This window comes from Centroberyx gerrardi, chromosome 9 (genome assembly GCF_048128805.1).
Source record: "Centroberyx gerrardi isolate f3 chromosome 9, fCenGer3.hap1.cur.20231027, whole genome shotgun sequence".
Classification (NCBI taxonomy): Eukaryota; Metazoa; Chordata; class Actinopteri; order Beryciformes; family Berycidae; genus Centroberyx; species Centroberyx gerrardi.
The window spans coordinates 17598386-17625317 of record NC_136005.1 but is presented as its reverse complement, the minus strand read 5'-3'; the positions used below and the strand labels follow the sequence as shown (position 1 = coordinate 17625317).

Genomic DNA, 26932 nt, shown 5'->3' with positions numbered 1-26932 from the left:
ATTGCCCACATGATGTCAGCCATGCTATGTTTGCCGCTTCCCCCCGTTTTGTTTTGGTGCTGGTATTACTACCAGATTGAATCAAAGCTTGACTAGCCTCTTGTTTTCCAACACATTTCATTCATGGAGATCGGGGAAGTATGCACACCAGCACACTCAGAACGAGAAGAGGTAGCTTTAGATAGCTTGATGAAGACTGCCTACACTCTTGAAACATTAGTTTAAGCCTCTGTAGAGCCTCTATAGAATATATTCCTTTTGCATTAGAGCTATGGATGTTTGTCCACCTCTCTTGTAGTTCTAAGTGTGTGGAGTATTGGACAGAGTTGCTCACCGAAGTCACATAACTTGAGGACGTCATCAGAGCTGATGAGGAGGTTCTCTGGCTTTATATCTGAGGTAGAAGAGCACAGACGGGGAGTAAGACAATACACTGGCTGGCAGGGGGCATCATCATTACATCATCACTACTATCAGCTCTAGCGCCTCATGTTCATCTGTCTCAATGAAAAGATTAAATATGTGAATGATTTATTTGATTAAAATACAACAGACAAAGAATCCCAAACACCAAATTCTATTGGTGAAAATCCACAGAATGTAAAGACAAACCATAATGAATAGATCAAATCCCCCCATAACACGGTCATATGTGTGCCTGGATATACCACAGGCCATCTGGATTCCTGCTCTGTTGCGATCAATTTGCCAAAAGCTCACATGGGCCATCTGGTTTTCTGCTCTGTTGCCACTGATTTGCCAAAAGCTCACGTCTTGTGAATAATTGAATGGTTAGTTACAGTAGATCAGAAGACCCAATCAAGCCATCATTTCAGCACAGAGGAATATTCAGACTCATGCATTTCCACTTTACACTGCAAATCTGTAAAACAATGTGACAAAATTGGTTGAGATAACCCGTTGTTAGCCAAATGTGAGCACAGATGGTGCCCAGTGATGGTGTAGTGGTTAAAACACCTGCCAGGATAGGATCAAATCTGGCCAGAACGTCTCTCCTGTGCCTCACTTACACTGTCTCCCTCTCTGCTTTCTTACCATTTGTCTTAATAAAGTAAAAAAAACACTAAGATGAGTGGACTGCCTATTCTATTAAAAAGCAAAAAGAGATGGATTTTACCCCTGTGGACAATGTCATGCTTATGGCACCAGTGAATTGCTTTGATTAACTGGTAGATGTAACTGCGCACTTTCTCAGAGGGCACACCATTGGGCAACTCCTCAAGCAACTCAAGCATGTTCTAAAAGAGAAAAACACAACCAGAAGATACAGTTAATTTTATGAAATTATCTTGGCTAACAGTCTTGGCTTCTGCAATCAGAACATCGCTGATATGAATGATATAATGCTCTGCAGTGGGCCTACCTTCTCCACATACTCAAAGACAAGATATAGCTTTCCTCTTCTGCGGAAGGCCTCCTTCAACTCAACAATGTTCTCCTGCTTGAGGGTGCGGAGCATCTTAAGCTCCCGTAGCGTCGTCTCTTTAACCTCCTCATTCTCTGCATGGAGGGGAGCGAGAGGGGAAATCAGGAACACACAAATTACATGGAATTACATATGAGTGACATAGAATAGATTAGAATATAATAGAATAGAATAGCTTAAGACAGAATACACATAAGGAATAGAGTGCTGAGAAAGTTCAGGAGTTGAGATGGTACATGTTTTGACACTTGCGATAAAAAGACAAACTGTTGTTAGAAACTACATGTGTGTTCTGTCTTGTTTTCATTGTCAGAGAAGAGCGACCTCTTACCTTCACTGTCCTTGAATTTCTTAATGGCCACAATTTCATTTGTCTCCTGCAATGAAAGCAGAGAGCAGTTAATTAGAAACCAGTGCTGCTCTTCAGCGTTGCTGTCAGTACTCACTGACAGTGGGCAAACACAACAGCAGAGATGAATGAAAACACATCTAATCACATCTAACGGTACTACTATCGCTGCTACTACTACTATATTACTACTACGACTACTACCACTATAACTACTACTACTACTAATAATAATGATTCCTAGATGACACAGTTTCACATGAAACTGTGTGGGCCAGCTGAAAGCACATGAACTGTTGCATCAGTAAATACAAACATACATATAAGTGCAAATCTAAACACATGGTAACCTAGTTACATACTTACATGCATACAAACTGACAACACACACACACAGATCCAAAAATCCCATTCATTTTTGCCATAGGTGAAAAAAAAAGGATTTGGATAGAATCCGAAAGCCCAAATTGAGGACAACACTTGACAGGACTATTTCATATAAAAATTGGCCCTCAAACAAACACACAAACACATACACCAAGTTTCAGAACATTTGGTCAACCAGATTCTGAGATATCGCCACTTGGCATTGAACAAATAAAGAAATAAAGAAATGCAACAATAATGGTGTGCAAGCTTTCAGCCACCAATAATAATGATAATAGCAATGATAATTATATGCCATTTGGTGGACTACTCACTGCGCATGTCGAAACATCTTAAAGCACTTGCACTACAACATGCTCTAGCCCTTAACAGAGACTACCATGAAAGCAGTAGAAGGGTTCACTGGCAAAAAGCAATGCACATGGGATGATTAGGATCAATGCGCAAAAAAAAAGCATCTGGAAAATGGATGGATTATCAATAACAAATCCTGCAAAAACAATCATCGACAAACGTTTACAGGGATGAACGACATGGAATAATCAACAATATAAGGAGTAAACAAAGAAATTCAGACAGATCATGACCTGAAAAAGTTGAAAAATCACCACTGAGTCATTGTTTTACTGAGATCGTTCTCATCATCCTTGCATGAGGTCTCTGTGAGAGACATCCCACCACTAGCCCTGTTTCTCTACATGTCCTAGATAGGCCTGGTATTTCTGCCTATGGCTCAGAGCTGTGCTCTAGTTTCCCCCCCTCAGAAAGCCACAGGCAGCATCACGCCAGAGCAACATGGATCACAGTGAACAGTGAGCCCTCCTCCCAGCACAGAGGAATATAGGATGACTCACAGCAGGGTCAACATCATGATCGTCACAGTACTCAGCACACGCAAACCAGCCTGAGCGAAGGGAGATGATGCAAACAAGAGTGTAAATTAAAAGAGTGTCAATTAAATTACCTATTACTTGTTTATTGTTAGCCTAAATCTTATTCACTAACGTAGGGAATAAGGCCCAATCAGTAGCTACAGGGCATTTCAATTTGCCAGGATCAAAAGTCATCAGAGAGAGGAACAGTATGTACATCTAACTGTATGTACTTATGTAAGTTTGATAGCACGCTGATGTCAATCCCTGCAGCGCCGCACTGAAGTAGTCTGACATGGGACCACTGTAGCTCCTCTCCAAGCAGACAACCTCAGACACAAACACAAACTGAAATAATGAGGGACATTGATCTGTTAAACAGGTTTGGATTTAACAAAGTTGTCATGCCAGTGTTATGAGGTGTGTCAAATAATTATTACTCCTGTCATTGCATCTGTTTGTTCCTGCGTCTAACAATAGGTCTAACAAAAGCTATTGTAGCATCTGCATCTGACAAGCCTTATGGTCTCTGCGTGGCTCACAAAATAATTGCTATCCACACATGACAAAGAAAGAATAGGTCTACTTATGCTTAGGTTTGTTTTCAAACCTACGAAGGTGTAAGTAGGTATTAGGTAGGCGTATATTTTTTTTTATAGAAGAAGAATCTGAACAGAACCTGTACTTGTTTACAGCCAGCAGTTTATCCACAGGTTTGTATCTGTGTAGTACTGATGTAACATAACAGACCTCAAGCATCACTTGAAAGATTTAAATTCCTTGTAACCTAATTATTGGTGCAATAAATAAGATTTTTACTGTCCAATAGCACAAAATGACCATAACATATCTTCAGGAGGTTGATTCTAATGTTTGCCAGGGTAGGCAGCCCACGAAAGTGAATTTTTATGACCACATAAATAAGCACTCAACGGTTTTTGAGCGCTCAACAGTGAGTCTTCAAGTTGAAAACTCCCCACCACCACCACCACCTCCATGCCAACTAAAACCACCCAACTGGTGACTTTACCACTTCAGGAGTCAAGGGAAGGGTCTTAGGATTTCTCCCTCCAACTTACAGCACATTAGATCAGTCAGTCTACTTTAAGTGTTAAATATTGAAAGCTGAAACATTGTGACTGTATAATAAACAAAGAATACAGCATCTATGTTCACACAGATCTCTTCTCATTTGTTCCAAACCATGCAAACAGAAGCATATAACTAACAATAATAATAATAATAATAATAATAATAATAATAATTTTTGCAGTTTATTAAGTCTGCATGCTCATGTTCAGAGGCATCAGTTAAGTACATCTCCGCTGAAGGCCTTTTTGTGTAACACTTTATTTTAAGCCCTTTAGGAATTCCCATGCAGCAACGGACGGGGAGGCTCATTTATGTGGGAGAGAAACCTAGCTATGTAAATTATTCATTATGAAAACACTGTCTCTCTCGCACGACCTGAGGAGCACAGAGTGAGCACATGGGTGGTCCATACCGGAGCACCTATGCTGTTCTTCTTCAGGTCAGGCACCCCATGGACTCTACAGCCAAGACAGCAGAGGACAGAGCGAGCCCACGCAAAAGCTAGACCAGCCAAAAGAATGCCAGATTATGCAGAACATCTAGCAAACAACTAATGTGGTCTATTTTGTATAAAATTTTGAGATTAAAGTGTAGAAGTCTTTAGGTTAAATCAGCTGACCAAATAAAGATAATTAGGCTACAAACCACCCAAATCCACCCATTTATATGAATGCGTTACTGATACTCACACATAAATCTTCGAACTGCAAATATCACCCAATGGAAACCATAAAAGACATCAAATAAATGGGTTATGAATTGTTCAGTCTTGATTAAAGCTATCATTGCCTGTGTCATCCCAGCAAGGCACAATTGGTCAGTAGAGAATGCAGCTGTAACTGTGCTGCACAACACACTGAGACACCTTGAGAGGCCATATTCCTACGTGCATGTGATGCTCTCAGGTTTTTCATCTGGTCTGAAGTGCATGCAGCCACACCTCTGTCACAAACTGCAACACTGAACCCTGCATTAACTGCATTAATCGCGTCACAGACTTCTACACTGAAAGCGATATGATAAAATGAATAATGCCGAATAATCCCATGCTCTTCTCTATCTACACTGTACACATAAGGAACTCAAACATGGACTGCTTGGCTGTGAAATTTCCTGATAACAGCCTGGCGAATCTCTAGGATGATGAACAACACTTTGCGTGCAAAGCCAACAGGGTGTTCCCTTGGTGCCAGAGGAACTAACTCAACCTAAACATAAAACAAGGAAAACAATGTTGCGGAGGCTGAGAGACAATTGAGTAATGATGCTTTTTATAAGTTATTACCTAACAACCCGAGTGAACAGTTCACCATTGACAGAGATAGAATTTTAAATAGAACCTTAGAGATGAAGTGGATTACAAAGGCTCAATATGAGTTTTTAAAAATAGAGCATCCTGTCACCCCTACATTCTATTTACTTCCTAAGATTCATAAGAGACTTGTGAATCCTCCAGGAAGACCTATTGTTGCAGGGAACAATTCTTTATCCGAACCATTGAGTAAGTTTGTTGATCACTTCATTAAAGATATTGTAAGAACTTTACCGTCTTATGTAGGAGACACTGGTGATGTCTTAAAATTATTGTCAGAAGTGAAAATACCTAAGGGTTCATTTTTGGTAACTTTTGACGTGGAAAGTTTATATACTAACATTCCACATGAAGGCGGTCTTGAGGCCATGCAATATTTTTTAGAATTGCAAAAAGAGGAATTACCGGTTGAATTTTTAATGATTCTTACTGAATTTATTTTGAGTTTGAATTATTTCATGTTTAACAAGAACTACTATTTACAGACTCAGGGGATGAGCATGGGGTCTCCCCTTGCTCCTAATTATGCTAATTTGTTTATGGGTCTGTGGGAGAAAAGGTACATATTCAACAATAATCCTTTTTTGAAGAACATTTTGTTCTATAAGAGATTTATTGATGATGTGGTTTTGTGTTTTACATCTACTGAGGAAGAACTCCATGGTTTTTGTAACTACATTAATCATACTTACCCTAGAGTATAGTCAAGAGAAAAATCACTTCTTGGATTTATTTATATCTGTGAATGAGAGTAGAGAACTTGATACCTCTATATTTCGAAAAGAAACTGACAGAAATGTTATCTTACATGCCCAAAGTTACCATCCTAAGGAAATGCTAGCCAACATTCCCTATGGGCAGTTTGTAAGGCTAAAACGTATATGTAATAAAGACAGTGATTTTGATGTCAAAGCAAGAGAAATGAAGGCAAGATTTGTCCAAAGAGGTTACAAGGACCATGTTTTGGATACAGCTATCAACAAGTCTAGTGCCCTAAATAGAGAACAATTATTTTGCTCATCTCATAGACCTAAAGACAATAGAGTTTCTTTTGTGTCTGAATACAATACTATCTCTGGAAGGGTTAAGAATATTATCAAAAAACATTGGGGTCTACTAAAATGTGACCCTTCTTTGCAGCATATTTCTGCCTCTATTGTGACATCTATGTATAGAGAACTCATGAAAACTAACTGGCTCTCTAAGGAGGTATATGGAAATTATAGATGTGATAGATGTACACATTGCTCTAACACTTATGATACTAAAGAGTTTTTGCCATCCTCACACAGGTAAAAAGTATAAAATTAGAGAGTTTATTAATTGTATGTCTACACGTCATCTATATGCTGAAGTGTCCATGTGGCTTTATATATGTAGGCCAAACGAAGCGTAATCTGAAATTGAGAATAGCTGAACATAAAGCAGCTATAAGAAATGAAAACATGGATTACGCTATTGCGAGGCACTCCAAAGAAAGAAACCATGGTTCTGCTGCCTCCCTTAAATTCATAGGGATTGAGAGAGTCACTCCTAACCCTAGGGGTGGCAATATTATAAATCAGTTAGTGAAAAGGGAAGCATATTGGATATATACTCTCAACTCCTTGGAGCCACATGGGTTGAATGAGGCATTAGACTTGAGTCCATTTTTGTAACTTGTGCTTGTATGTCTAACCTACACTGTTTCTCTGTGCCTACAGGTGACCTCGTAGGTAAAGTTGAGCCACTAAACCCCTTCTGGCACAGCCCCTTTCCCTCCCCTCCCTTATTAAGACAAGTATATTTTATATCTACTCTGTAATAGTATTCACCTCTTCCGACTTTTGTTATGTATCTTGGTGAAATGTATTATGTATTTTGTATAGTACCCTCTTTCTTCAATCTAATATATATTTTCTACTTTTTTCTATTATTTTTGATATATTACTTTGCACTCTATCTTAAGGAAATGTATGCATTCTGGATCTATATCCTCTGTAGTATTAGAGATGAAATAGCCAGACTATGTATTTTGTACTCTAACATTAATTTTGTCTCATTATCTTATGGAAATGGAAATGTAATATTTATATCAAATTTTGTATGGTAGAATTATATTTGCTATTGCCTATTATTAACTTTTTGAAGTGCATTTGCATTGGAGAATGTGAACCTGTTGGATTCTCCGCTAATCAGCACCTGATTATTTAAAGACATACCTGATGGCAGTCAAGCACAGAGCGAATCTGATGAAGCAACATGCAAAACGCGTAGTTCGCTCCTTTTTGTTTTTAATGTAATTTGTAAATAAAATAGTGTCAATCCTAATATCCTGGTGTGCGCTGGAATATTGATTTTTTGTTTACTATAAAACAAGGAACTTTGAACTTATTTCTATAAGAATAGATATCCAGAATCTGAATCAGAAAACTGAATCCACTTCTTGTTGAAACGAGGACTCTCCATACACGCTACCCCTGCCACAGAGAGAGTTGTCTTTAGTGGCCCAGTACAGCAGGCTGCTGTACCAGCACTCCAGCTCTGTGGACAGCAGTGCAGCAGGCTGCAGGTGCTGTTCAACATGAGAGCGACAAAGAAGGCCATGCAAATCATTGAGACAGCTCCCACAACCGTTTTGTGGACTTTGAACTGTTGCCCTCCAAATGGAGATACAGAGCAAGGTAATGCAGAGCAAGGTTCATCCCACTGCATTCAGACGTCTTAAGAAGGAATAATCATGAACAAAACTGATGGCAGTGACCATGCATGGTGTTTTGTGAGAATATACAGTGAGTTTTATGTGCCACTGTATTGTGTGAGAATATATATGAACTTGTGTTCTGCATTGTGCCGTGTATCTTGTATTTTTTATTTATCTTTCACATTCTGCTGACCTCGCAAAGTGAATTTCCATGCCAATGGGACAATAAAGTATCGCACCACAAGGCAAACAGAGAATACCAATATCTCAGACCAACTGGGCCTGCTGCAATAATGTTATCTGTTGCCAACAAAGTAGCAGCACTGCACCCAAAGCACACAAAGTTTTTACAAGACACACAGTCTAAATTGGCTACATCAATGCAGTAGGGTTATTTAAACAGTTATTATAAACAGACAGGGCTTGACCACGACTGGGGTCAGGGCCTTGACCTTCTTTATCACACAGCTTTTCCAGATTTTTTTCCTTGTGCACTTGCAAGGAGGGAAAAGATGGAGAAATATTTCACTGTAACTAATGTACTGTAACAGTAATTAAGAGTAGGTTTGAGACATTCTGAAAATGAATGGATATCTAAGCTAAACTGCATGGAAGCCCTGGGCATATTGCAGAGATGCAGCATTTTAACGTAGGCCTTTGCATCCATAGGTTACCACTATTACTGTTGTGACTATCAGTGTGATCTGACTCTACCTGTAACCGTCTCTAGATACTTACACCTCTGGAGAAAGAACACATCCAGAAAGTGAGACACAACAGTCACAAAGGGTACAACAACAGGTGGGCTAAGACCTGATAGCCTGCATTTGACAATACTTCAGAAACAGCCTGAAATAGCCTGGGTCTATCAGGGGACGATGAAGAACTGAACATTCAGACAGTAGACGCGTCCCCTCTATGTCTCTCTCTCTCTCTCTGTCTCTCTCTCTGTTCTTGCCTCCTGATAGGACCACATAGTCAAGTGATCCACTCAAGGTGACCTATTTAATGCTACATGTGAAAGTCCTTTTTTTCCTCTCCTGTCCCAGTTTCTGTTCAGTGGGTGCAAAAATAACTGTTCCCTTCAAAGGGGGCGGATAGACTTTTTTCACTGAATAATTCTAGATGTTACTGAAAGCCATTCAGCTCATTTAGGAGGAATAAAATTGAAGCCTACTGCATCAGTTTTATTATCTGTGAAAAAAGCTACATCAATTACACAACCTAAAAATGGAGCTGCATCAATTCTAAAAACTAAATAATAAAAAAAAAAAAACACATTCATGACCAAGACAGGACAAACAACAGATGACTGCAGAGCTGTGGTGACTCAGTCGATGCTACATGGCTGCTCCTGAAACAGCGATGTGCATAATAGATCTAGTCAATACACTAATTACTCTGTTTTGGACCGTTCTGTGAAATCTCCATCAAACGACTGAAAGTCACAGGCAAAAGCAACGCCAACATCCAGGAATCGCTTCCAGCAAGCTAACTCTAATAGAATTCCTCTCAATTAACAAACTGACACAATGTTTATACAAGAGAGATGGGAAAGAGACTGATCCTCACTTTGGCACAAATGTGATGTCATCTGTGTAGTTCAAGAGCGCACTATTGATTGGCTTGATTGGTAGCACGGGCATCTACCATACGGGCAGGCATACAAGTCATACGCTTAAGGCTGGAGAGAGACCCACCATGGGAGGGGTTATATATAGGGTTATAGAAACATTAGTGCCAGATGACCTACAAGTAACTGCCAAAATAAAACACCAAGTAGCTAGTGTTTGGTATGGTGATGGGCCAAGGTTACATGGTTTACATCGTTTCTGTGCTCAGCATGGGTTCATCATTCTGGAAGATATCAGTGACATCAGGATCCAAGCGCCTCACCATAGGATGAACGTGATCACTAAAAGTGGCTTGCACTGGCACTTGCCTTGCACCCTGAGGGGTTCAGTGAACCTGAACCATGCCAGGAAAATAAACCCCACGCCATATCAGAGCTGCCAGAACCCTTCACCATAAGAAGCAAGAGCTTGAGCCTGTAGATTTCTTTTGGCATGTGCCACATACGTACTTGTTCGGTTGTTAATAACAGGATGACTCATCTAACCACGTGACGTTTTCCACTGCTCAGTAGAACACTGCCTGTGTTCTTTGCACCACTTGACTTGCAAAAGTGTTTTTTGGGTGTAAGAAGGGGATTATACACTGCCACCTGACCATGGTTCTCTGTGAAGTTCTCAACAAACTGTTCTTGATGAAACTGCTTGCTCATGTGTTGGATTGACATTTGTAGTGAACTGATTTACTTGTTTACTTTTCCTTGCATCTCAAACCCATGCATGGACGTCACGGTCAAGAAGTATTTGCTTCCATCTACAGTTACCCCAAGTTAATGATGTCTTTCCATCAGATTTTCATGCCAACAGCACCTTAGCCACTCTTCTGTGTGGAACATCAGCAATCTTCTCACTGAAACTCTTCCCAAGTGTACCCAAGCAATCGGCCCTCTCTTAGACCTAATTTACACCTAGTATGCAATCTGCATCTGGATATGCTCTCTGGATAATGAACACGATCACACCCTTACATTTACACCTCGTATTTATACGCTTTCTCAGCTGCATGCTGTCCGCATTGTGATGGGATCTCATTTTTGCATGCACTATGCAACGCAGGCAAGTAGGTGAGGAGGAAGCAAGACCATTACTAGATTTTACAAACACAGCAGGTGTAGGGTCACGGAGGTCTAGTCGTAGAAGACGACTCCTCACCCATCTCTGCTCTACCATCTGCTTCAGGATATCTTCATATATTGGTCTATTTCTATAGCAACTCTCCAGTTTCTCCTGGACAACACCTGTCATTGCACACTGCTATCAAACATCAAGTTAGTTAACAACAAACTGGAGAGTTGTCCATTTTTGTTACGTTTTACGTTATCCCTCGTGAACTGGTGGAGGATAGAAGCCATGTGATGACGTTTCTACCTGCAGTGGTGACGTTTCTACTCCGTGGGCAGAAACTTTCTCACTAATGCAAACACACTGTGTGGATTGCATTTACACTTGGCTGACTCTGGCTGAGATCCAATCATAATGCGAGCCCGACCACCTCCACAGACAGAAGGCTTTTCACAAAGGAGCTTTACTTATTAATCTCCTCTGATTAATGAAAACATTTTACAGATATTTCAATGCTCAAAATTTTCCAAACTGCATATTGTAAGACCATGACCACTGACGCTGTCAATGTTTTACCTCTCTCTAGGCAGAGTGGCTTGGGAAATCAGTTCCTGGGCTGATAAGTGCATTCTGCTGTGTGCAGAGTGCATTCCTCAGAGGAGTTCCATGCTTAAATAAATACTCACCGCAGCAATGTTTACTCTCATTTCATTTCACATACTGGGACATACTAAAGAATCGCCATTGCATTGGCCACATGCAAGGCTTGCCCTGGATTTGTGATTAGCTATGTAACTAGAGAGAAGCCTTTGTGTTTGGCTTACCTCAGAGCTAAGTATCAAATTACTCTGTTTTGATAGGCACACAAAGTGCTTAATTTGTAAATCAACAGGTCCCAGGATAATGGGAGGGCAGAGAGGATGGGAGGTCCCATAATGTGAGTCAACCAGTGAAACTGGTGTTAAACAGAAAGTGTGTCAGACATGAAGGGAAATAAAAAAAAAACAGGCACTTCAGTTTGCCACCTTAATTAATTGTTTTCAAGTTTATTTTTGATGAATGAATTCATTCTATGGTTTCAGTAGCATCTTTGCTGCTGTGTAATGCAAAAAACAAACTTTTTTTCACCTCTGTAACACAGAAATAAAACAGCCAAGTCATACCAAACACAAACAACAAGATATAAGCTCCTGGCCTATGAGCCACCGTGGCTCAAACAAGGCTTACATACTCACTTATATTATAGAAATCCATTTCTGTTAACTCTCAGTATTACTGCTACACAAAGGGAACTTGTGCAAAATCTACTTGCATGAATGTAAAATAGTCTTACAGTACTTTGTTGGGTCAACAGAAACTAGTGAAATAAGTGAGCTTGACCTATAATCTACACTGAGTAAACTGAGTGTCAGTGAACTCAGGGTCACTCAAGAGCAGGCAAAAGGATTTTCCACTTTCGATATTGATCTGCCCAGTTTCGTCCACACAATGAATAAACAAAGGAAAGGTTAACACCAAGCATTCCCAACTTTCTGTCTAGCATTATGGAGGCAAATGCATGTGAGTGCACTTTGGTGGGTCGCATGCACTTAGCACACCAAAGGAAGAGTGTTCAGTGTGATTCTATTAAAATAAGTGTGATGACATAACTGGTTTCATCTTGCCCATTAAAGTAAAAACCCACCCTAAATTAGAAAACAGAGAACCAAGACTTTAATATGCAATTTTAAAAATTGACACCTTTTGGAGCTACTGCACTAACAAAGAATAGGAAGCTGAGCTGACTCAGTCAACAAATGATTTTTAACTATTAGACATAAAGTTTTCATTTCATTATGGTGCTAACAGTTACAAATGAGAAAATGTACCATTTCTCTCACATATAATCTCACATTTACGGTCCATATTGTGACATTATCAAGACTCTCTGGTCTGTTTTTCCTAGCTGTGACAATGACATTTACAAATTTATACCAGATTTACATTAGTGAAATCAGTTTTAGCTTGCATTTTACATTTTAAAGGCAGTTTCTTATGCTTTGAATTTAGCAATACCCTTGGCTAGGCTCAAATATTACAAGTTAGCAATAGCGACTATGATTAAGTTCAATAACAAAAAGCTTCTAAACTAATTTAGTGAAATTGATTCACAGTTTGGCTCATAGAACTTTATCAAACATCAACTTTCCTGTTGTCAACCCTCAACGCCACGCTATATGCCCAGCAGAAAGTGGGCCAAAAAAACAAGAACTAAACCCAACCACGTCTGTTTTTGCGCTCCATTAACCATGGACAAGATAATTAATAAAACATGAGCCAGAACTCCAAGACATGAAGCTTCTCTGTACTCCAGTGTATCAAAACCCTACTGACATAAGAGCATGCTGCTGTTCCAGTCTGGCTGCGCTTTTTCTCAAACAGCTGCGGCACAATTCGGCAAGACACGATAAGAAGCATTGAGGCAGGAGCGTGGGAAAACACTGGCAAGGCTACAACAACAACAAACAGTCACCAAGAGAAGTACGGCAGACCTGTCAGAAACTCTAAAAAACTAATTGTGTCCCTAAAACCAGGTACCAGGTAGTTCTGACTAACAATGACCGAGCTGCTCCGCTGCTGCGTAAAGCATAAAGTTAGGCCTTCTTTATCAGTTTTATGTTTGCATTGTAGCTTGGCATCAAGAGTTCGTACCATGCTGTGTTTGTATCGCCCATGTTTTTGTTGCTCGTCTACATGCCACTCTAACCACTGTATTTAAACAGGGTATCTGGCCTTTGTGCTGGGCATTATGATTTATAAAAGGAGTGCAGACTGCTCCCATCCAGCATGCCTCTGGTGTTCGCCAGCCTGCAAACACAGCGGACTTTCTTTTGCGATAAACAGGCCAGGCTTGCTTGTTCACATTAGCTGGGAGCTTGTGTGTCTGAATGATTGAATTTGTTGCACAAGACGTCACTAGTCGTCCAGATCAGAGGTATAAAACTCTCTGTAGATTTGAGACTAAAAATCTGTGTATGCACAAAACTGTATACACGCATACAACATGCAGTCCTTTTGTCAGATTTATAAAACCCTGCTTTCGTGGTGTTAACGCATTATTCTGTTTTCTAAATTTAATTTATCATGAAACACGTGCCTAATGCCCACTCCCACAATTTGCCATAAATGGATGTCGACACACCCCTGGTCAACTTGTTTGCACATAAATGACACCCATCATCATGGGCCAGAACATCAGCACGGTCTCTAAAGACTCGTTCTTGCCTTAGTCTTGCACTGGCAAAGTCCTCTAACAGTGCCAAAGCAGTTACGCACAGCTGTTAGCCTATTGATTGATAACACATGTGTAGGCCTAATTTATCATCACATATGTGCTTTATTCTTATTCAACAACACCGTATGATTTGGGTGACAATATGTAAACGTATTTACTGTCGCTAGAATAAAAATTAGGCTTGTAAGAAAATGTTGTAGAAACGTATGCATTGTTTATACATCTGGTCCCATATGTTTTTTCTCTTTTTTGGGAGGAGGGGCAGGACTATTTCAGTGGGACTCATACTATTTTCATCCTTCCTGTTAAATACATGTATAAACCAAATTTGAGGGGAGTGGCACTGGCTAAATAAGTATGTTTGGTAAGCACTGCCAGCTGCAAGGCGGGCAGTTTGACACAAATGCAGCCATTTTCTCTGGCCGGTGCTCTTTCCTGCCTATTGTCACAGCAGCATCACACCCTTGGTAGGCTTATGTGTGAGTCTGTCTGTTTTGTGAGCGTCAGCACATGCATACAGGCTTGTGTGTGTGTGTGTGTGTGTGTGTGCGTGTGTGTGTGTGAGTGTGTGTGTGCTTGAGTGTGTGCATGTGTCTTTTTGTTTATGTGCGCGCCTAATTATGTTGTAGATTTATGTCTGTTGGTGAGTTAGCCTCCTTAAAAAAAAAAAGCACGTCGGTTCATTCACACTAACAACACAATGTTTTCCAGATGGCACTGATCCACACTGATCTGTATCCAGGGAATTCATCCTCTTGTGTTTTCACACTACAAGTAATAAAGTTACCGACATTGTACAATTGAAACTGTATACATTCTAGAATTTCGGACATACACAAAAGGCACTGAGAATGCATCGCACAATGTTGGACTTTTATGGGCTTGTTTTTCTTAATTATATGCCAAAGAAATCATAAATGATTAATGATCTGATTAAATATACATTCCAAATGTGCTTTATAAACTGATTACTCTAGAAACAGATTAGCTAGTAAAGCATCTCTTTAATTGTCTTTTATTTAAACTACTGCACTGACGCCACATCGCCGACACCATCGAGCAGAGAACAAAGCTCTGTGGGTGAGGGGTGAGACACCCCCCTGTACCTGGGTGCTATCAAACGTCATCATGGTGTGGTAAAAATCACTTTCTACAAATCATGTCTAATTCTTTATTAAACAGTATCTACATAATAGAAGGAAGTTGAAGGTGTATTATTGTGAAAATGTAACTTTAACTACAAATGTTCACACATTAGCTGCGATTTTTCACACAACTCCGATAATCCTCTTCTCATATGCAAATGGAATTCATGTGACATCACATAACTAGAGAACTTTTGGATTCTTCACTGACTTGTTTGCATGGACTGCAACTGCAATACAGTTGTGTGTGGTTATATATAGAGCTACATCATTTTATGATTATAAGACAGCTATTCTGGCATTTTATAACAAAACGCATTACTGTACAAGCCGTGCCTCTATGTATGTATGCAATATGCTAAAAGATATGTTTGTTAACGGTTCCGATGCTGACGTCAATTTATAAGCCAGGTCGCCCAACATTACTGTATTCTCCATAGAAAAGATTAAGGCAGCTGATCAGCTACAGAGCCAGTATGGATTTTAGCACACATAACCACAGTAAAGAGAGCTGTCTTGAGTCAGCCATAGTAAAAGCCTCTGTCTATTGTGTGGACACAACTGAGGCCTATTGATGCGAGTTCTGTTGTATAAAATGAAGACATTGGCATTTACAGCTGCCTAGGCCTGGGATCAATCAGTCTGAATTATAAAGCCCAGTAATTATAGGCTGTGATTCCGGTTTACAGCAGGGCTTTCCTCTTTCTCCTCACAATAATCTGAGTGCTTGCTCAACATCAAGTATGGTACAGCTTTCTGTTACAATTCTCACAATCCTAGCTCACTGCCATCTCTTAGTAACACAGCTGATGGAAATATTGACAAGATATTCCATAATCAATACTGTAATGAATAATGTAATGTAGGCATATGTAGTATTCCCTTGGGTATTGTAGAACAAGAAAAACATCAAAGGCTCTTGATGAGAAAGGCTCAGAAAGTGTTTTTTTCTGTTTCTGGCAATTCTCACAAACCCTCTAGATCCGTAAGTAGGAGGCAGTAAGTCTCTGTTATCGTTTGAATATTCATGTTGGATTGCTGTCAATTCCTGGCACAGTCACTTCCTTAAATGGACCAAGACGACAAGCCTATAACTGAGTCCTGCTTTTGAGAATTCTTCTGCTTTTCTATAATTCTTATGCTGAAAAATTCATTTAGCTTGACAAAGTTCAGAGTGCCTGAAAACCACCTATCACAGCTACTATTACATGAATGAAAACATGTGTGATGTGACAGAGTGGTGGAACAATAACAGCCTGTGAGAGAAAAAGAGAATTGATCAGCAGGACTGGGTGCAGGAGCTCTTTTTGATTTGTTGCAAACATGATTGGTAAATTTTTCGCTGACAGAAACTAAACTTTTTGATAATAGAATTAGAAAAGGTATTATAAAACAAGCGAAGAAATTTGCCGCCATTCAAAGCAGATCTTCTTGTCTTCATCGGGATTACAGCTACACAAATCTCCCTCACTGATGAACCAGAGCAGAGATAACAGGATTGAACAATTATCCAATTGTCCATGGCAGCCGATCAAGACATCTCAGTAAATCTGAGGCACAGGACCACTGCAGTAAACTAAAGTGGGGTGACCTGGTGCATAAAGACCACCTGCTTCAGACAATCCTATTAAAAACATTGTCTCATTAGATGTTAGGGTCTCTGGGGTTCTGTAGAACCGTTCTTAACATTCAATAACCATAAACCTGTACTATTGCAATGCTTTAGTACCACTAGAAAGCTGAGATTCTTAGAGTACTCCATCAAGTACTCCATCCCTCCATCCTCAAAGCTTTTTCTGACTTTGTAGGATAAGACCATGCTTTGATGCAACAAACACATAATGTGCAGTATACAATATCACTGGATTATAATGATTTGAAAAATAATTGATGATTGGAATGGTTTGACAAGACCTACAAGTAACAAATGAGCGAGTGAAACGGATAATAGCGAAATTAAAAAGATCTTACCTTGTGTCTGCACTTCAAAACAACACCATAGGCACCTAAAACAAAGAAGCAAACAGTGTGTTTAACTCTGACATATTCCACAGCTAATTTTGTAATGAATATGGTAATGTAGCCATGTATTCCAATAGCCACTGTAGCCTTTTAATGGTGGCACTTGAAAGTAGGCCTGCATAAAAAGTGGTTGAAGGTAATGACAATATAAATTAGGCTAAATTTAAAAAATGTTGATTTGTGATTCAAAATGTCAGCTTGACCTAAGCTTACAAATGAACAAAGATTGACTGTATCTAAAAAGCCTTCCATTCTCACATGGAACAATGAATGCCCCCTTTGTAAAAGTCTAGGACCAAATGGACCTATTTTTTCTTTCAGTCTATTGCTACAAAGCGACATGAATTTTAAAGCCCCTTTTTAAAAGGTAATTTCTTTCATATGCTCAAACGAATTAAGGAAAAACATCCGTCTCTATAAAAGGACAGGTGGCTCAGAAAGTAGGACACAAGTTTTGGCAAGCGACTGTAGTTCTGATGTTATCGACCCTGGCAGTCACACACATATCCCCCGAGGGTTCAAGTGGAATTCTTGGACGGAGCGGGCAGACGAGCCGCTCAGCGGACCTTCTCAAGAACATCAGTGGTAGAAGAGGGCTACAAATCGTCTGCTCTCTTCAGGGGGCTACTCTAATGTATAAACATACTTTCTTTTTTCCGGGATAAATGTCCAAAGTTCTCAAAACCTGAGAGAGTACAGAGACAAGTACGACAATAATTGTTGCCACACAGAAAAAGGCTAGTGTGTTGTTTTATCAAAGCCCCATCATTGATAAAACATCAATGATGGGGCTTTTACCACCTTACGACTCCAATGACACACCCAAACTGGACACTATCGTTTGTGCCATTTTTCTTCCTGGATTGTGGCACTGGGGATAAATAATGAGATTCTGTGTATTTGTAATTGCTAGGATGGGCCTATATGCTGCAGGCAATTCTAAACGATTAACAAAATTGATTGACCTCAAGATGACTGGGGACAAATCTATGATGCTGCATCAAGTGGAGCACACTATGGTGTGAGTGCAGAGGCAACAGAGTGCCAAAAAACTTGTCCAACTTTACAGTGTAATGTGGCATTAAAAGTGATGATTTCCTTCCAAGCTGAGTCATAGTTGGACAAGCTCTCAGCTTCAAAATCCAGCTCAGAGTTTCCCTGTGTCTTCCAGCAGGAGGTGGGAGTAGGGGTGTAAAAACTGGGACAAGTGGGTGGCCTCACCTCGGGGCCTCTGCCACTTCACATCAACCAAGTAGCTTTAGTAAAACGACATGATTTCAAAAAACCACGAGAAACATTCAAGGAAATTTAACTATTGAATTACCCTGTCCCACACTGATATTTACAACAATAATACTTGATCCCAAACGCCATCTCACCATTTCCATACTAACAGCATTAAAGTACACATTCAGTTAACCGTACCTAGTCAGGTACAGCCAAGTTAAAATGCTTCCTCATAAATAAATAAACATTTTGACCTTGACCTTGTTGAGTTGTACAAGCGTGAAAGAAGAGGAGACGAGCAGAACAGAGGATTTTAACAGCTTCATTCTGGACTGTTTTCTATTCCACAGGTAAATGGGATAAATAATAATTATTATTTCAAATTTGTATGCACTGTCTCACATGGAAAGTTGTGTTAGAAGACTTGGGACTAGTAGTCAGTGATATCTGTTGGGGCTTGACAGTGTGAAGACCTGCAGAGTACTGTTACATTAAACATTTAAACATTTAAAAATTACAGTGGCAGCAGTCTCACCTTCACCTACAATCCCAAGGACTTCAAATTTATTCATTACATCACCGATGTCAGGAATCTTCATGAAGTCAAAAGGTAAGCTGCGTGAGGTGCTTGGAGCTCAGGGAGAGGTCCAGCTAAAAGATGGAGCGAGGCGGCCAGCTGTTGGCTCCTAGGAGGCGTGCGCCGGCTGTGAGCCATAGTACCCACCACATGCCTTCTTCAATGGCTTAACCTCACCTGCACACAAACACACAAGAGTTGTATCAAACATAAAATATACCTACTCACCTACCTTTAGAGAACTGGGTATCAGAACAATGTCAATGAGCTCACATTTTGGTGTGATACATGGCATTGGATTCACAAAATATCATCTTGATATGTAGTCCGGAGAGAGCCTCATAATAGCATCACACATTTTTCTGCCATTTTCAAAAAATAGTACTCATATCAGTACTCAGTATTGGCCACCAGTAGTCAGAATGTAGTTGTACTTCATCGTAGAGCTGGGCGATAATTCAATATTATCATTTATCGTCTTTCAGTGGAATCATATCGTGATGATATGATGATATTTTGATATTGTGAAACAATTCTGCTGTCTAAATTGATGATAATAAGCAATTTCTATTTAAAAACTGACAAATTCAGGTATGAAAAATTTTAAGGAATATTATTTGGAAATTGCAGTTTTGTTTAACATCACACCCTAACATTGGCTTTCAGTTCAATGGAATGAACATTCATTTGATTGACGTGATTTTGCATACGTAAGCCATATCGTTCGTGATATATATCGATATCAAACATAATCCTTAATAATAATGATTATCGTGATATTGATTTCAAACACATCGCCCAGCCCTACTTCATCGTCAAAAACTGGTAACTTACAGCTCTCTCTACAGGGCAATTTAAGGGGGGGATAAGGATGGATGGTATATCTCTAGTTAACATAAAATGTAGGCAAATGATTTAGGCGACACATTTTATGCCTTTTATGTATGATACAGACTATATACTTTATTGTAGGCTATAAAATTAATGGGACAAGAGATTCAATTTGATCAACCTACATATTGTCTAGATCATTAATGCTCCAAAGTACTTAGCAGCCTGTGTGTTCCTATAGCTTTTCAGTGCATTGTATCACAAAGCATCTCTACTAGTACCCACATGCTGTTATTCTTATATCAGATAAGATTCCAGATGCCACTTTTTCCATTTCATCTTTTCCTTGCTGGAAAGCTCAAGGACTAACGTTGCCTGCTCACCTTCTCCGTCTCCTACATGTCTGTGGGCTCAGGAGCTGCTCATCAGTATGCAAAACCTCAGCACCAAAATAAACTCTGTCTCCCAGAACACTAAACATCGCTGGGGTCTATTACTCTCTAATCTTACTCAGGCTTCAGCTGCAGCTACCCAACACAGGCAAACTGATAGCATCCGTAGGTAAACTTGAGGAGGACTAGACTAAGCTACTACAGCTACTAACCTCAAACAGCAAACTGCAAACTGTCTCTCAGATCTCTTCAAAGACAATGCTTCTGTTCATCTATTTTAAAACTTGATCGTGTTAAAGTGCCTCCTCCTTCTCCTCATCTAATAGCCTACATGCGGTGGCATCTGGCCTATTGTTTCAAGATCAGATTTTGGCCAACTACTCTGTAAGACAGCCAGGCCTAGACCTAGAAGGCTAATATGAGCAGGAATGTACCGGGCATTGCAGTAGATCATATATTTTGTCTCTATCAACAGAATGACTCATGCGTGGTAATGGACTGAGTCTGTGGAATTCATGTTTTCAAAACACAAGACCTCCAAATCCCCTGGCAGCATGAATGCAGCATTATTTATAGCCTAATTGGGTCTATAATCATTCAAATTAGACATTGTGTTAAAAAATTCAGCAAAAACAAGGGGTCCAACACAACATTTTAAAAACAGCCAAATATTCATTTTGATTAAAATGTTGGATCATGATGAACAGTGTTAAAATGATTGCTGGAAGATGTATTTGTGAAGTGCATCAGACACTCGCCGTGTTGCTTCTTGTCACAAATATCTCACTCCCATCCTGAACAACAACAAAACAAAAATGTGGCTGTCAATACGTAACTCGCCTATATATTCAAGTGTGTGTGTGTGCGTGTGTGCATGTGTGTGTATGTGCGCGCGCGCCTTAGCTCTTACTGCCTTCAGAACGTAGCTCACATATTTAATGCAAAGCAGAACTAAATCCAACAAGTCAAACACATGCATATGGCTAGATTGATGATAACTTTGTGCCAAATGTCTCGCATTAACAGTTTTCTATCCCTGAAATCTGGTTCGTTATCTTATAACTAGTTGTGTGACTGAGTAGCTTTAGTGCTCTGCCTAAATCAGAAGGCATAAAACCGCAAATTAGCAAAACAAACCTCAAGCTTGGTAACGTTCCGTTGCTTGTAGCTGAGCTTGTAATGAAAATATTAACATTATGACATGACAACTCGCATGTATGTTTCAGATAATGATAAAATAAACTACTCACTCTGTCACTGTTTGGAAAAATGATGGAACTGGGCCCATATATCCACCCACCAACGAAGATATTTTCATTGCACCAGCTACAGTAACTGGATCCTGTGGTTGACAACCCGCAAGCAGATCACCAGGCAACAGTTTTTGAGTGGCGTGACAGTAACCAATGAAAATGGATATAGCTTTGTTATTCGAACGCCTTCTTCATTTAAACCAATCAAAGTTCAGAACGCGCACAGAAAAAGCAGTGTTGTGGTCTGAGGGTGTTTCGTATGAGGTGGGATATGATTGTTCTAATTTCTCAATTACATAATTCACAAGATCACACCCCGCTTTCAGGATAATAACATAATGTAGTTAAGTGATATTCCAAATTACACGTGGAATTAGAAACAAAGCATTCTAAGGATGACAAAAAATTAGCAAAATTCCAAAATAATTAGCAGAAATTTGATACCTGGGACTGCATTTGTAGGGGTCAGGTGGGGAACAAGTGCCTTGCTCAAGAGTATCACCTGTATCAATAAGGCCTATTTTTTCCTGCAAGCATAATCCTCATCAAACTCACACCTCATCATTCTCTAGAGGAAGCTGAATGATGGGTTTAGATATGGGACCTTTTAAAGTTTAAAGCTTCTTATCTCTTCTTTTGAAGAAATATTGTAATCCTATACTCTCTCTGAGGAAAACTTTCCTGACAAGATGTGCACTTGACTGGAAGAAGCTTAAAGGGGCTCCTCACAGAAAGAGTTGATTTATTATCCAGATAATTTCACACGTCACAACACTGTAGACAGTCACGCACACATTTATTTCATTCAGTTTATTAATTTCAATTTATTCTCCCAGTGATTACCTCTTTATACCCAAAACAGCTCAGAAATGAAATGTTATGTTATGAAATGTTATATAAACTTAGCTTCCTAAATATATATACTGAATGGGGCTTTGTAGGAATATAAATCACAATAAAGCATTATAACCAAATAGCTAATGAACTAAACGCTTCATGGAAATAGCAAGGATGTAATTAAGTAGAGATCAGATGTATTATGGGTGTAATGCCACTTTAATTGATAATATTTTACCCACATCATTATAGGGCCAATGCTGTGCTCCTCCTTCTAAGTTTGGTTGTAGGGAATACAAAACTGCACTTACCTCCCTTTGACAGACTGTGGTAAGCTCCTGTCTGTATCTTATCTCTGATCCCCACCCCATGCGGGCCAAATTTAGGTTTTGACATGCAAAACACCCAGGAGGATCTATCTAACTTCTGTGCTATCTGTGCTTGTGCTATCAGATGAAACCACGCTGCCACCCACAGGATGAATTTAAAACTGAGAGAGTGAACATTATTGAATGTGCTGTAATATCTAAAGTTATCTTCACACATTGCAAATAATCTTTACGGGGTGATTTACAGTATAGGGGCCACAGGCCATATAGGAGCCACTGTTAGACTACATGTTAATGGAAATGCCCATTGGTAAAGAAAAAGAAAATTTTGCAAATATATGTCACAAACACATCATCTTTTCAAAGGAACTGCTGGTGAAGATCCAGCAGCTGCTGTAGTTGCTTTTTGACCATCTCTTGGTCTTGGTTGGCCCAAAAATAGGTCTAATCTGAGTCTTTCTGTAGGGTATTGTACAGTCTTGATGGATTAGCTTAGGTAGGTCCACATGCATGGGTTGTTTAATGTAACTTTGCATTTAAAACAAGAATATAATAATAATAATATAAAGAGAAGCACAACTATCTCTTCAAAATATATCTGTTAAAATGATCATTAATGAGATGAACCAACCCAAAGCAGATGTGGCAGATCGACTGTCCATTGATAGGGCTGTCAACATGGTAATACTCTCCCTGTGGAAATGTCACAGTCTCACTAGCCAAGGATAAGAGTTTGAGAAACCAGATGATATTTCCATCTTGTACCACCACCATCCATACTGAATGTAGGGAAGCCTTCAGCATGAAAAGGCATTGGAAAGGTTAAAGGTGGTTGGTGTTGTGTCACAGGTCTGTTTTACACACCAAATGCTTCTGACTAAAAACAGTGTTCTTCATTTCAACTAATTTTCGGAACTTGTCATCCTGCCATGGTAGTCATTTTCAGCCATAGTATTCAAATGAGGAGGAGCAGTGATGTACTCATAACACAAAGGCTGAAACAGATAAGTAGGTGCTGTGCATCTTTTTTTAATATATACCATCTTCCTGCCATACATTATACTGTAACACATGAGTTCTGAGCAAATGCAAATCATCATTTGAATCTTGAGAAGAGTTTTGCTAATATGCAGAATACACACAAATTGGTGATGAATGCTGTATTGGAACTGAATGACATGAAATTGCATTCTAGATCAGTTCTACATATTTCCCAAATTTCATTTTAGAGTATGTTTGCACTGAAATGGAAAATATGCTTAAAATGGAAAAACCATTTTGTTTTTACCTTGAATTTGCTGGTTACTATATAAAAAATTAATTAGGTCTGATTTAATGGGTTTTCATTTAAGGCCGCAGGCAATGAGAAAGTTTAAAAGGGTGCGCAGACTTTTGACATCCATTGTACAGATGAATTCAAGTAATACATTTTGCTTAGAAAGAAAATGAGGAACCAAGGCACTCAATTTGAGGTAGAAAAAATTTAAATGCCTGTAATACATTGACAAGTTCTAAATACTGAACATAGTTAAAAAATAGCTCTGACGCGTTTCGGCGTCTTGCCTTCTTCTGGGAGCATACATTTTGCTTGTTTCAAATATGAATGAAAAATGAACTATGTGACTGAATGAAATATGAATGAAAACAACAATTATTTGTACTCCTCCAGAAACTGCTAAATACGTGAAACTTTGTTGCAACCTGCTACTTTCTTTTTCAGGATTAGCCGTGTTCTTGGGTCGCCCAGGAGAAGCCTGCCAACAGAAGATAACAGTCAGTTAATAGATATAAAGACTATAAATATAAAGACTATAGTTTCAGACACTCAAAGCCTTCGTCACTTTGACTGTTTTCTGGGGCCAGTTAGTGAAAATGTCTGCTGAAGAGGAAGTGCGCCCAGACCATACCTTTCAAACCTTGGCTCCCCTCAGCCTTGTGCCTTTACAGTTGTACTTCTTATAGAAAAGAGACGACATTGAACTTGCCTCATCACCAAACCGACTAGCGCAGCACCGACCAAGGGCCCGGCCCAGTAGACCCAGTGACAGGACCAGTAGTTGGCCACCACTGCTGGTCCAAAGGCTCTGGCTGGATTCATGCAGCCGCCAGAAACTCCTCCACTAGCACCAAGGATGGAGAAACGACAATAACACGGGGAGGTTGATTTGGGTGAGGTGGATATTTTCATTCATTCGGTCATTCGGTCATTCGTTCATTCGTTCATTCATTCATTGTGTTTACCTGTTTATTCTTATTCAGGTTCATGGGGGGCAGGGAAACACCAGTCTATCACACGGTTTTGATAATTTCACTAAAGTTTAATTTCACTAAAGAATGCAATGTGCGACAGGCTGCTGAACACACTTATTCTGAGGATGTGAAACCTATTTAACTTATTGCAAATAAACCAATCTCGGCCTATTGAGAGTTGGACTAGTACAGCTCGCCTCACTATAAGGTGAACTGTCTGTGGCTCACCTGTTACCTGTTGAATGGTGAGATTTTTTTTATTTTTTTTGTCTGCTTCCTCATTCATGAAGTCATTTTAGCGCAGCTGTGTTATGACAGTATAGCTCATACTCACGCTCCGAGAACACTGGTAGTGACGACCAGCCCAATGCAGAAAGGAGCCAGGAGGGTCTGGCTCTGTGTGTTCACTGCGGTCATGCAAACTGTTAGGACCAGGAAGAATGTCATGACGACCTCTGCCGTGAAGATGCTATACAGACTCGCTCCAGATTGCATGGCGTTGAAAGCTGCCCCAGAAGCATTGGCAAACTGCGATTCAGAGAACACTGTCTAAAGAGAGAGAGAGAGAGAGAGAGAGAGAGAGAGAGAGAGAGAGAGAGGTGGGGGTAAAGCTTTCACATACGCCTGTGTTCATTCTACATTCATTTACGTTCAAACATAAGCCATTGTGCTTGATGTGAATGTGTCTCTGCACACCTTTGCTAATGCAGCTCCTGTTGTTGCACCAAGGAGTTGAGATATCCAGTATGGAATAAGTCTGATGGAGTGCAAACCGCCTGAAATGACCACTCCCAGTGTTACTGCAGGATTCAAATGGCCCCCACTGAGGAAACAGAGAAGAGAATTCAATGGCACAAGCTGGCCCAGGATAGGCCAGAGGTCAAGGCCTAGATTATGAGCTGACTTAAACTTAGCTTCTGCTATTAAACACAACATTTTGAGTTGAGTTGAGCCTGATAGATTGTTAAAAGCAATATTATTTAAAGCGATTTTTGATTTGAAGTGATTTTTTCATGCTCACACAGGTTAAAACTCTCAATTCCCCAGCATTACCATGTTTCTTACCATGGTCTCAAAATTGTCACATGCCCATACTGCAACAGACAAGCAACATATAGGCCTACTTCAGAATATGTTTAAAGATATGTTTCCAAACATAACCTAGGCCTACAAAAATTCAAAAATGTATTTGTAAGTGATTCATTCTACGTATTGGTATAGGTAGGCAAGTAGGCATATTTCCAAAATATATTACTGTATGTTGGCCACTCAAAATATATAATTAATGTCATCCAACCTAGGTTACATGTAGGTTACCCTACAAAAACATTTTGGGCCATTTTTGCATATTTTGCACTCTGAACATATTCTGAAACTTGTGAAATGTATTTTTTTGTATAAGCAGCCTATCCCTACATAAAGCTAGTTTAACATCACCTGACTCCAGCTGTGGAAGCAACGCAGATGGACAGGGCCAGTCCATGAGCCACAGCTGGCTGCAGGCTTCCTGTATTTGTAGCATTAATCACTGAGGCACAGCCGCTGAAAACGAACAGCAACGTCCCGAAAAACTCGGCCACACACGGTAAAAGATAGTTGTCATACCAACTGCTACTGTGCTTTTCCTCAGTCTGAGTTGAATTGTGAGTCACAGGCATATTTACAAATAGGCTAACTTGCAAACCCTTGGTGGATGACAGGCTAGGTTATATTGTCATATCCAAAAATATTGTAATTACATTCAAAATAAAATGTTGATGTTCTAAACGTCTAAATTCGAAACTTTCCCCATCACCTACTATTAGCCTAGAGCAAAGATAACCAGCCTACAGGTATTCATTCATGTATTGCTTTACACTGAACCCTGTTTGGTAAGATTTTGTCCCACGCCGATCTGAATATTTTTAGTTTTGATATGAATTTATAGGCCTATTGTAGGCGGGGGAAACATATGTGAAAC

The 26932-nt window shown here is 39.7% G+C and overlaps 2 protein-coding genes across 4 annotated transcripts in view; both read right to left on the bottom strand.

The window, feature by feature from the left end:
- Positions 1–19102, bottom strand: part of LOC139922335 (cyclin-dependent kinase-like 5) — a 29422-nt gene extending 10320 nt beyond the window's left edge. For all 3 annotated transcript variants that reach the window (XM_078285689.1, XM_078285688.1, XM_078285690.1), the window contains exons 1-6: positions 19039–19102; positions 17226–17260; positions 1779–1824; positions 1385–1521; positions 1139–1259; positions 335–394 (exon numbers count right to left, since the gene is read on the bottom strand). In XM_078285689.1, the coding sequence (XP_078141815.1) occupies positions 335–394; positions 1139–1259; positions 1385–1521; positions 1779–1824; positions 17226–17260; positions 19039–19102 (463 nt within the window). The remainder of the gene's footprint in view (positions 1–334; positions 395–1138; positions 1260–1384; positions 1522–1778; positions 1825–17225; positions 17261–19038) is intronic.
- Positions 19103–19189: 87 nt separating this feature from the next.
- Positions 19190–26630, bottom strand: LOC139922351 (aquaporin-8-like). The gene is made up of 6 exons (XM_071912851.2): positions 26410–26630; positions 25669–25795; positions 25307–25521; positions 24708–24842; positions 24424–24476; positions 19190–19257 (listed from the first exon to the last, which is right to left on the bottom strand). The coding sequence occupies exons 1-6, from the start codon at positions 26628–26630 to the stop codon at positions 19190–19192; spliced, it is 819 nt and encodes a 272-aa protein (XP_071768952.1).
- Between the last annotated feature and the right edge of the window lie 302 nt (positions 26631–26932).

Coding starts and splice junctions, on each gene's coding strand:
- LOC139922351 (XM_071912851.2), bottom strand. CDS start 26,630: ATGCCTGTGACTCACAATTCAACTCAGACTGAGGAAAAGCACAGTAGC. Junction 25,796..26,409: donor GCTTCCACAGCTGGAGTCAG/GTGATGTTAAAC, acceptor CTGTTTCCTCAG/TGGGGGCCATTTGAATCCTG. Junction 25,522..25,668: donor CAGGAGCTGCATTAGCAAAG/GTGTGCAGAGAC, acceptor CTCTCTCTTTAG/ACAGTGTTCTCTGAATCGCA.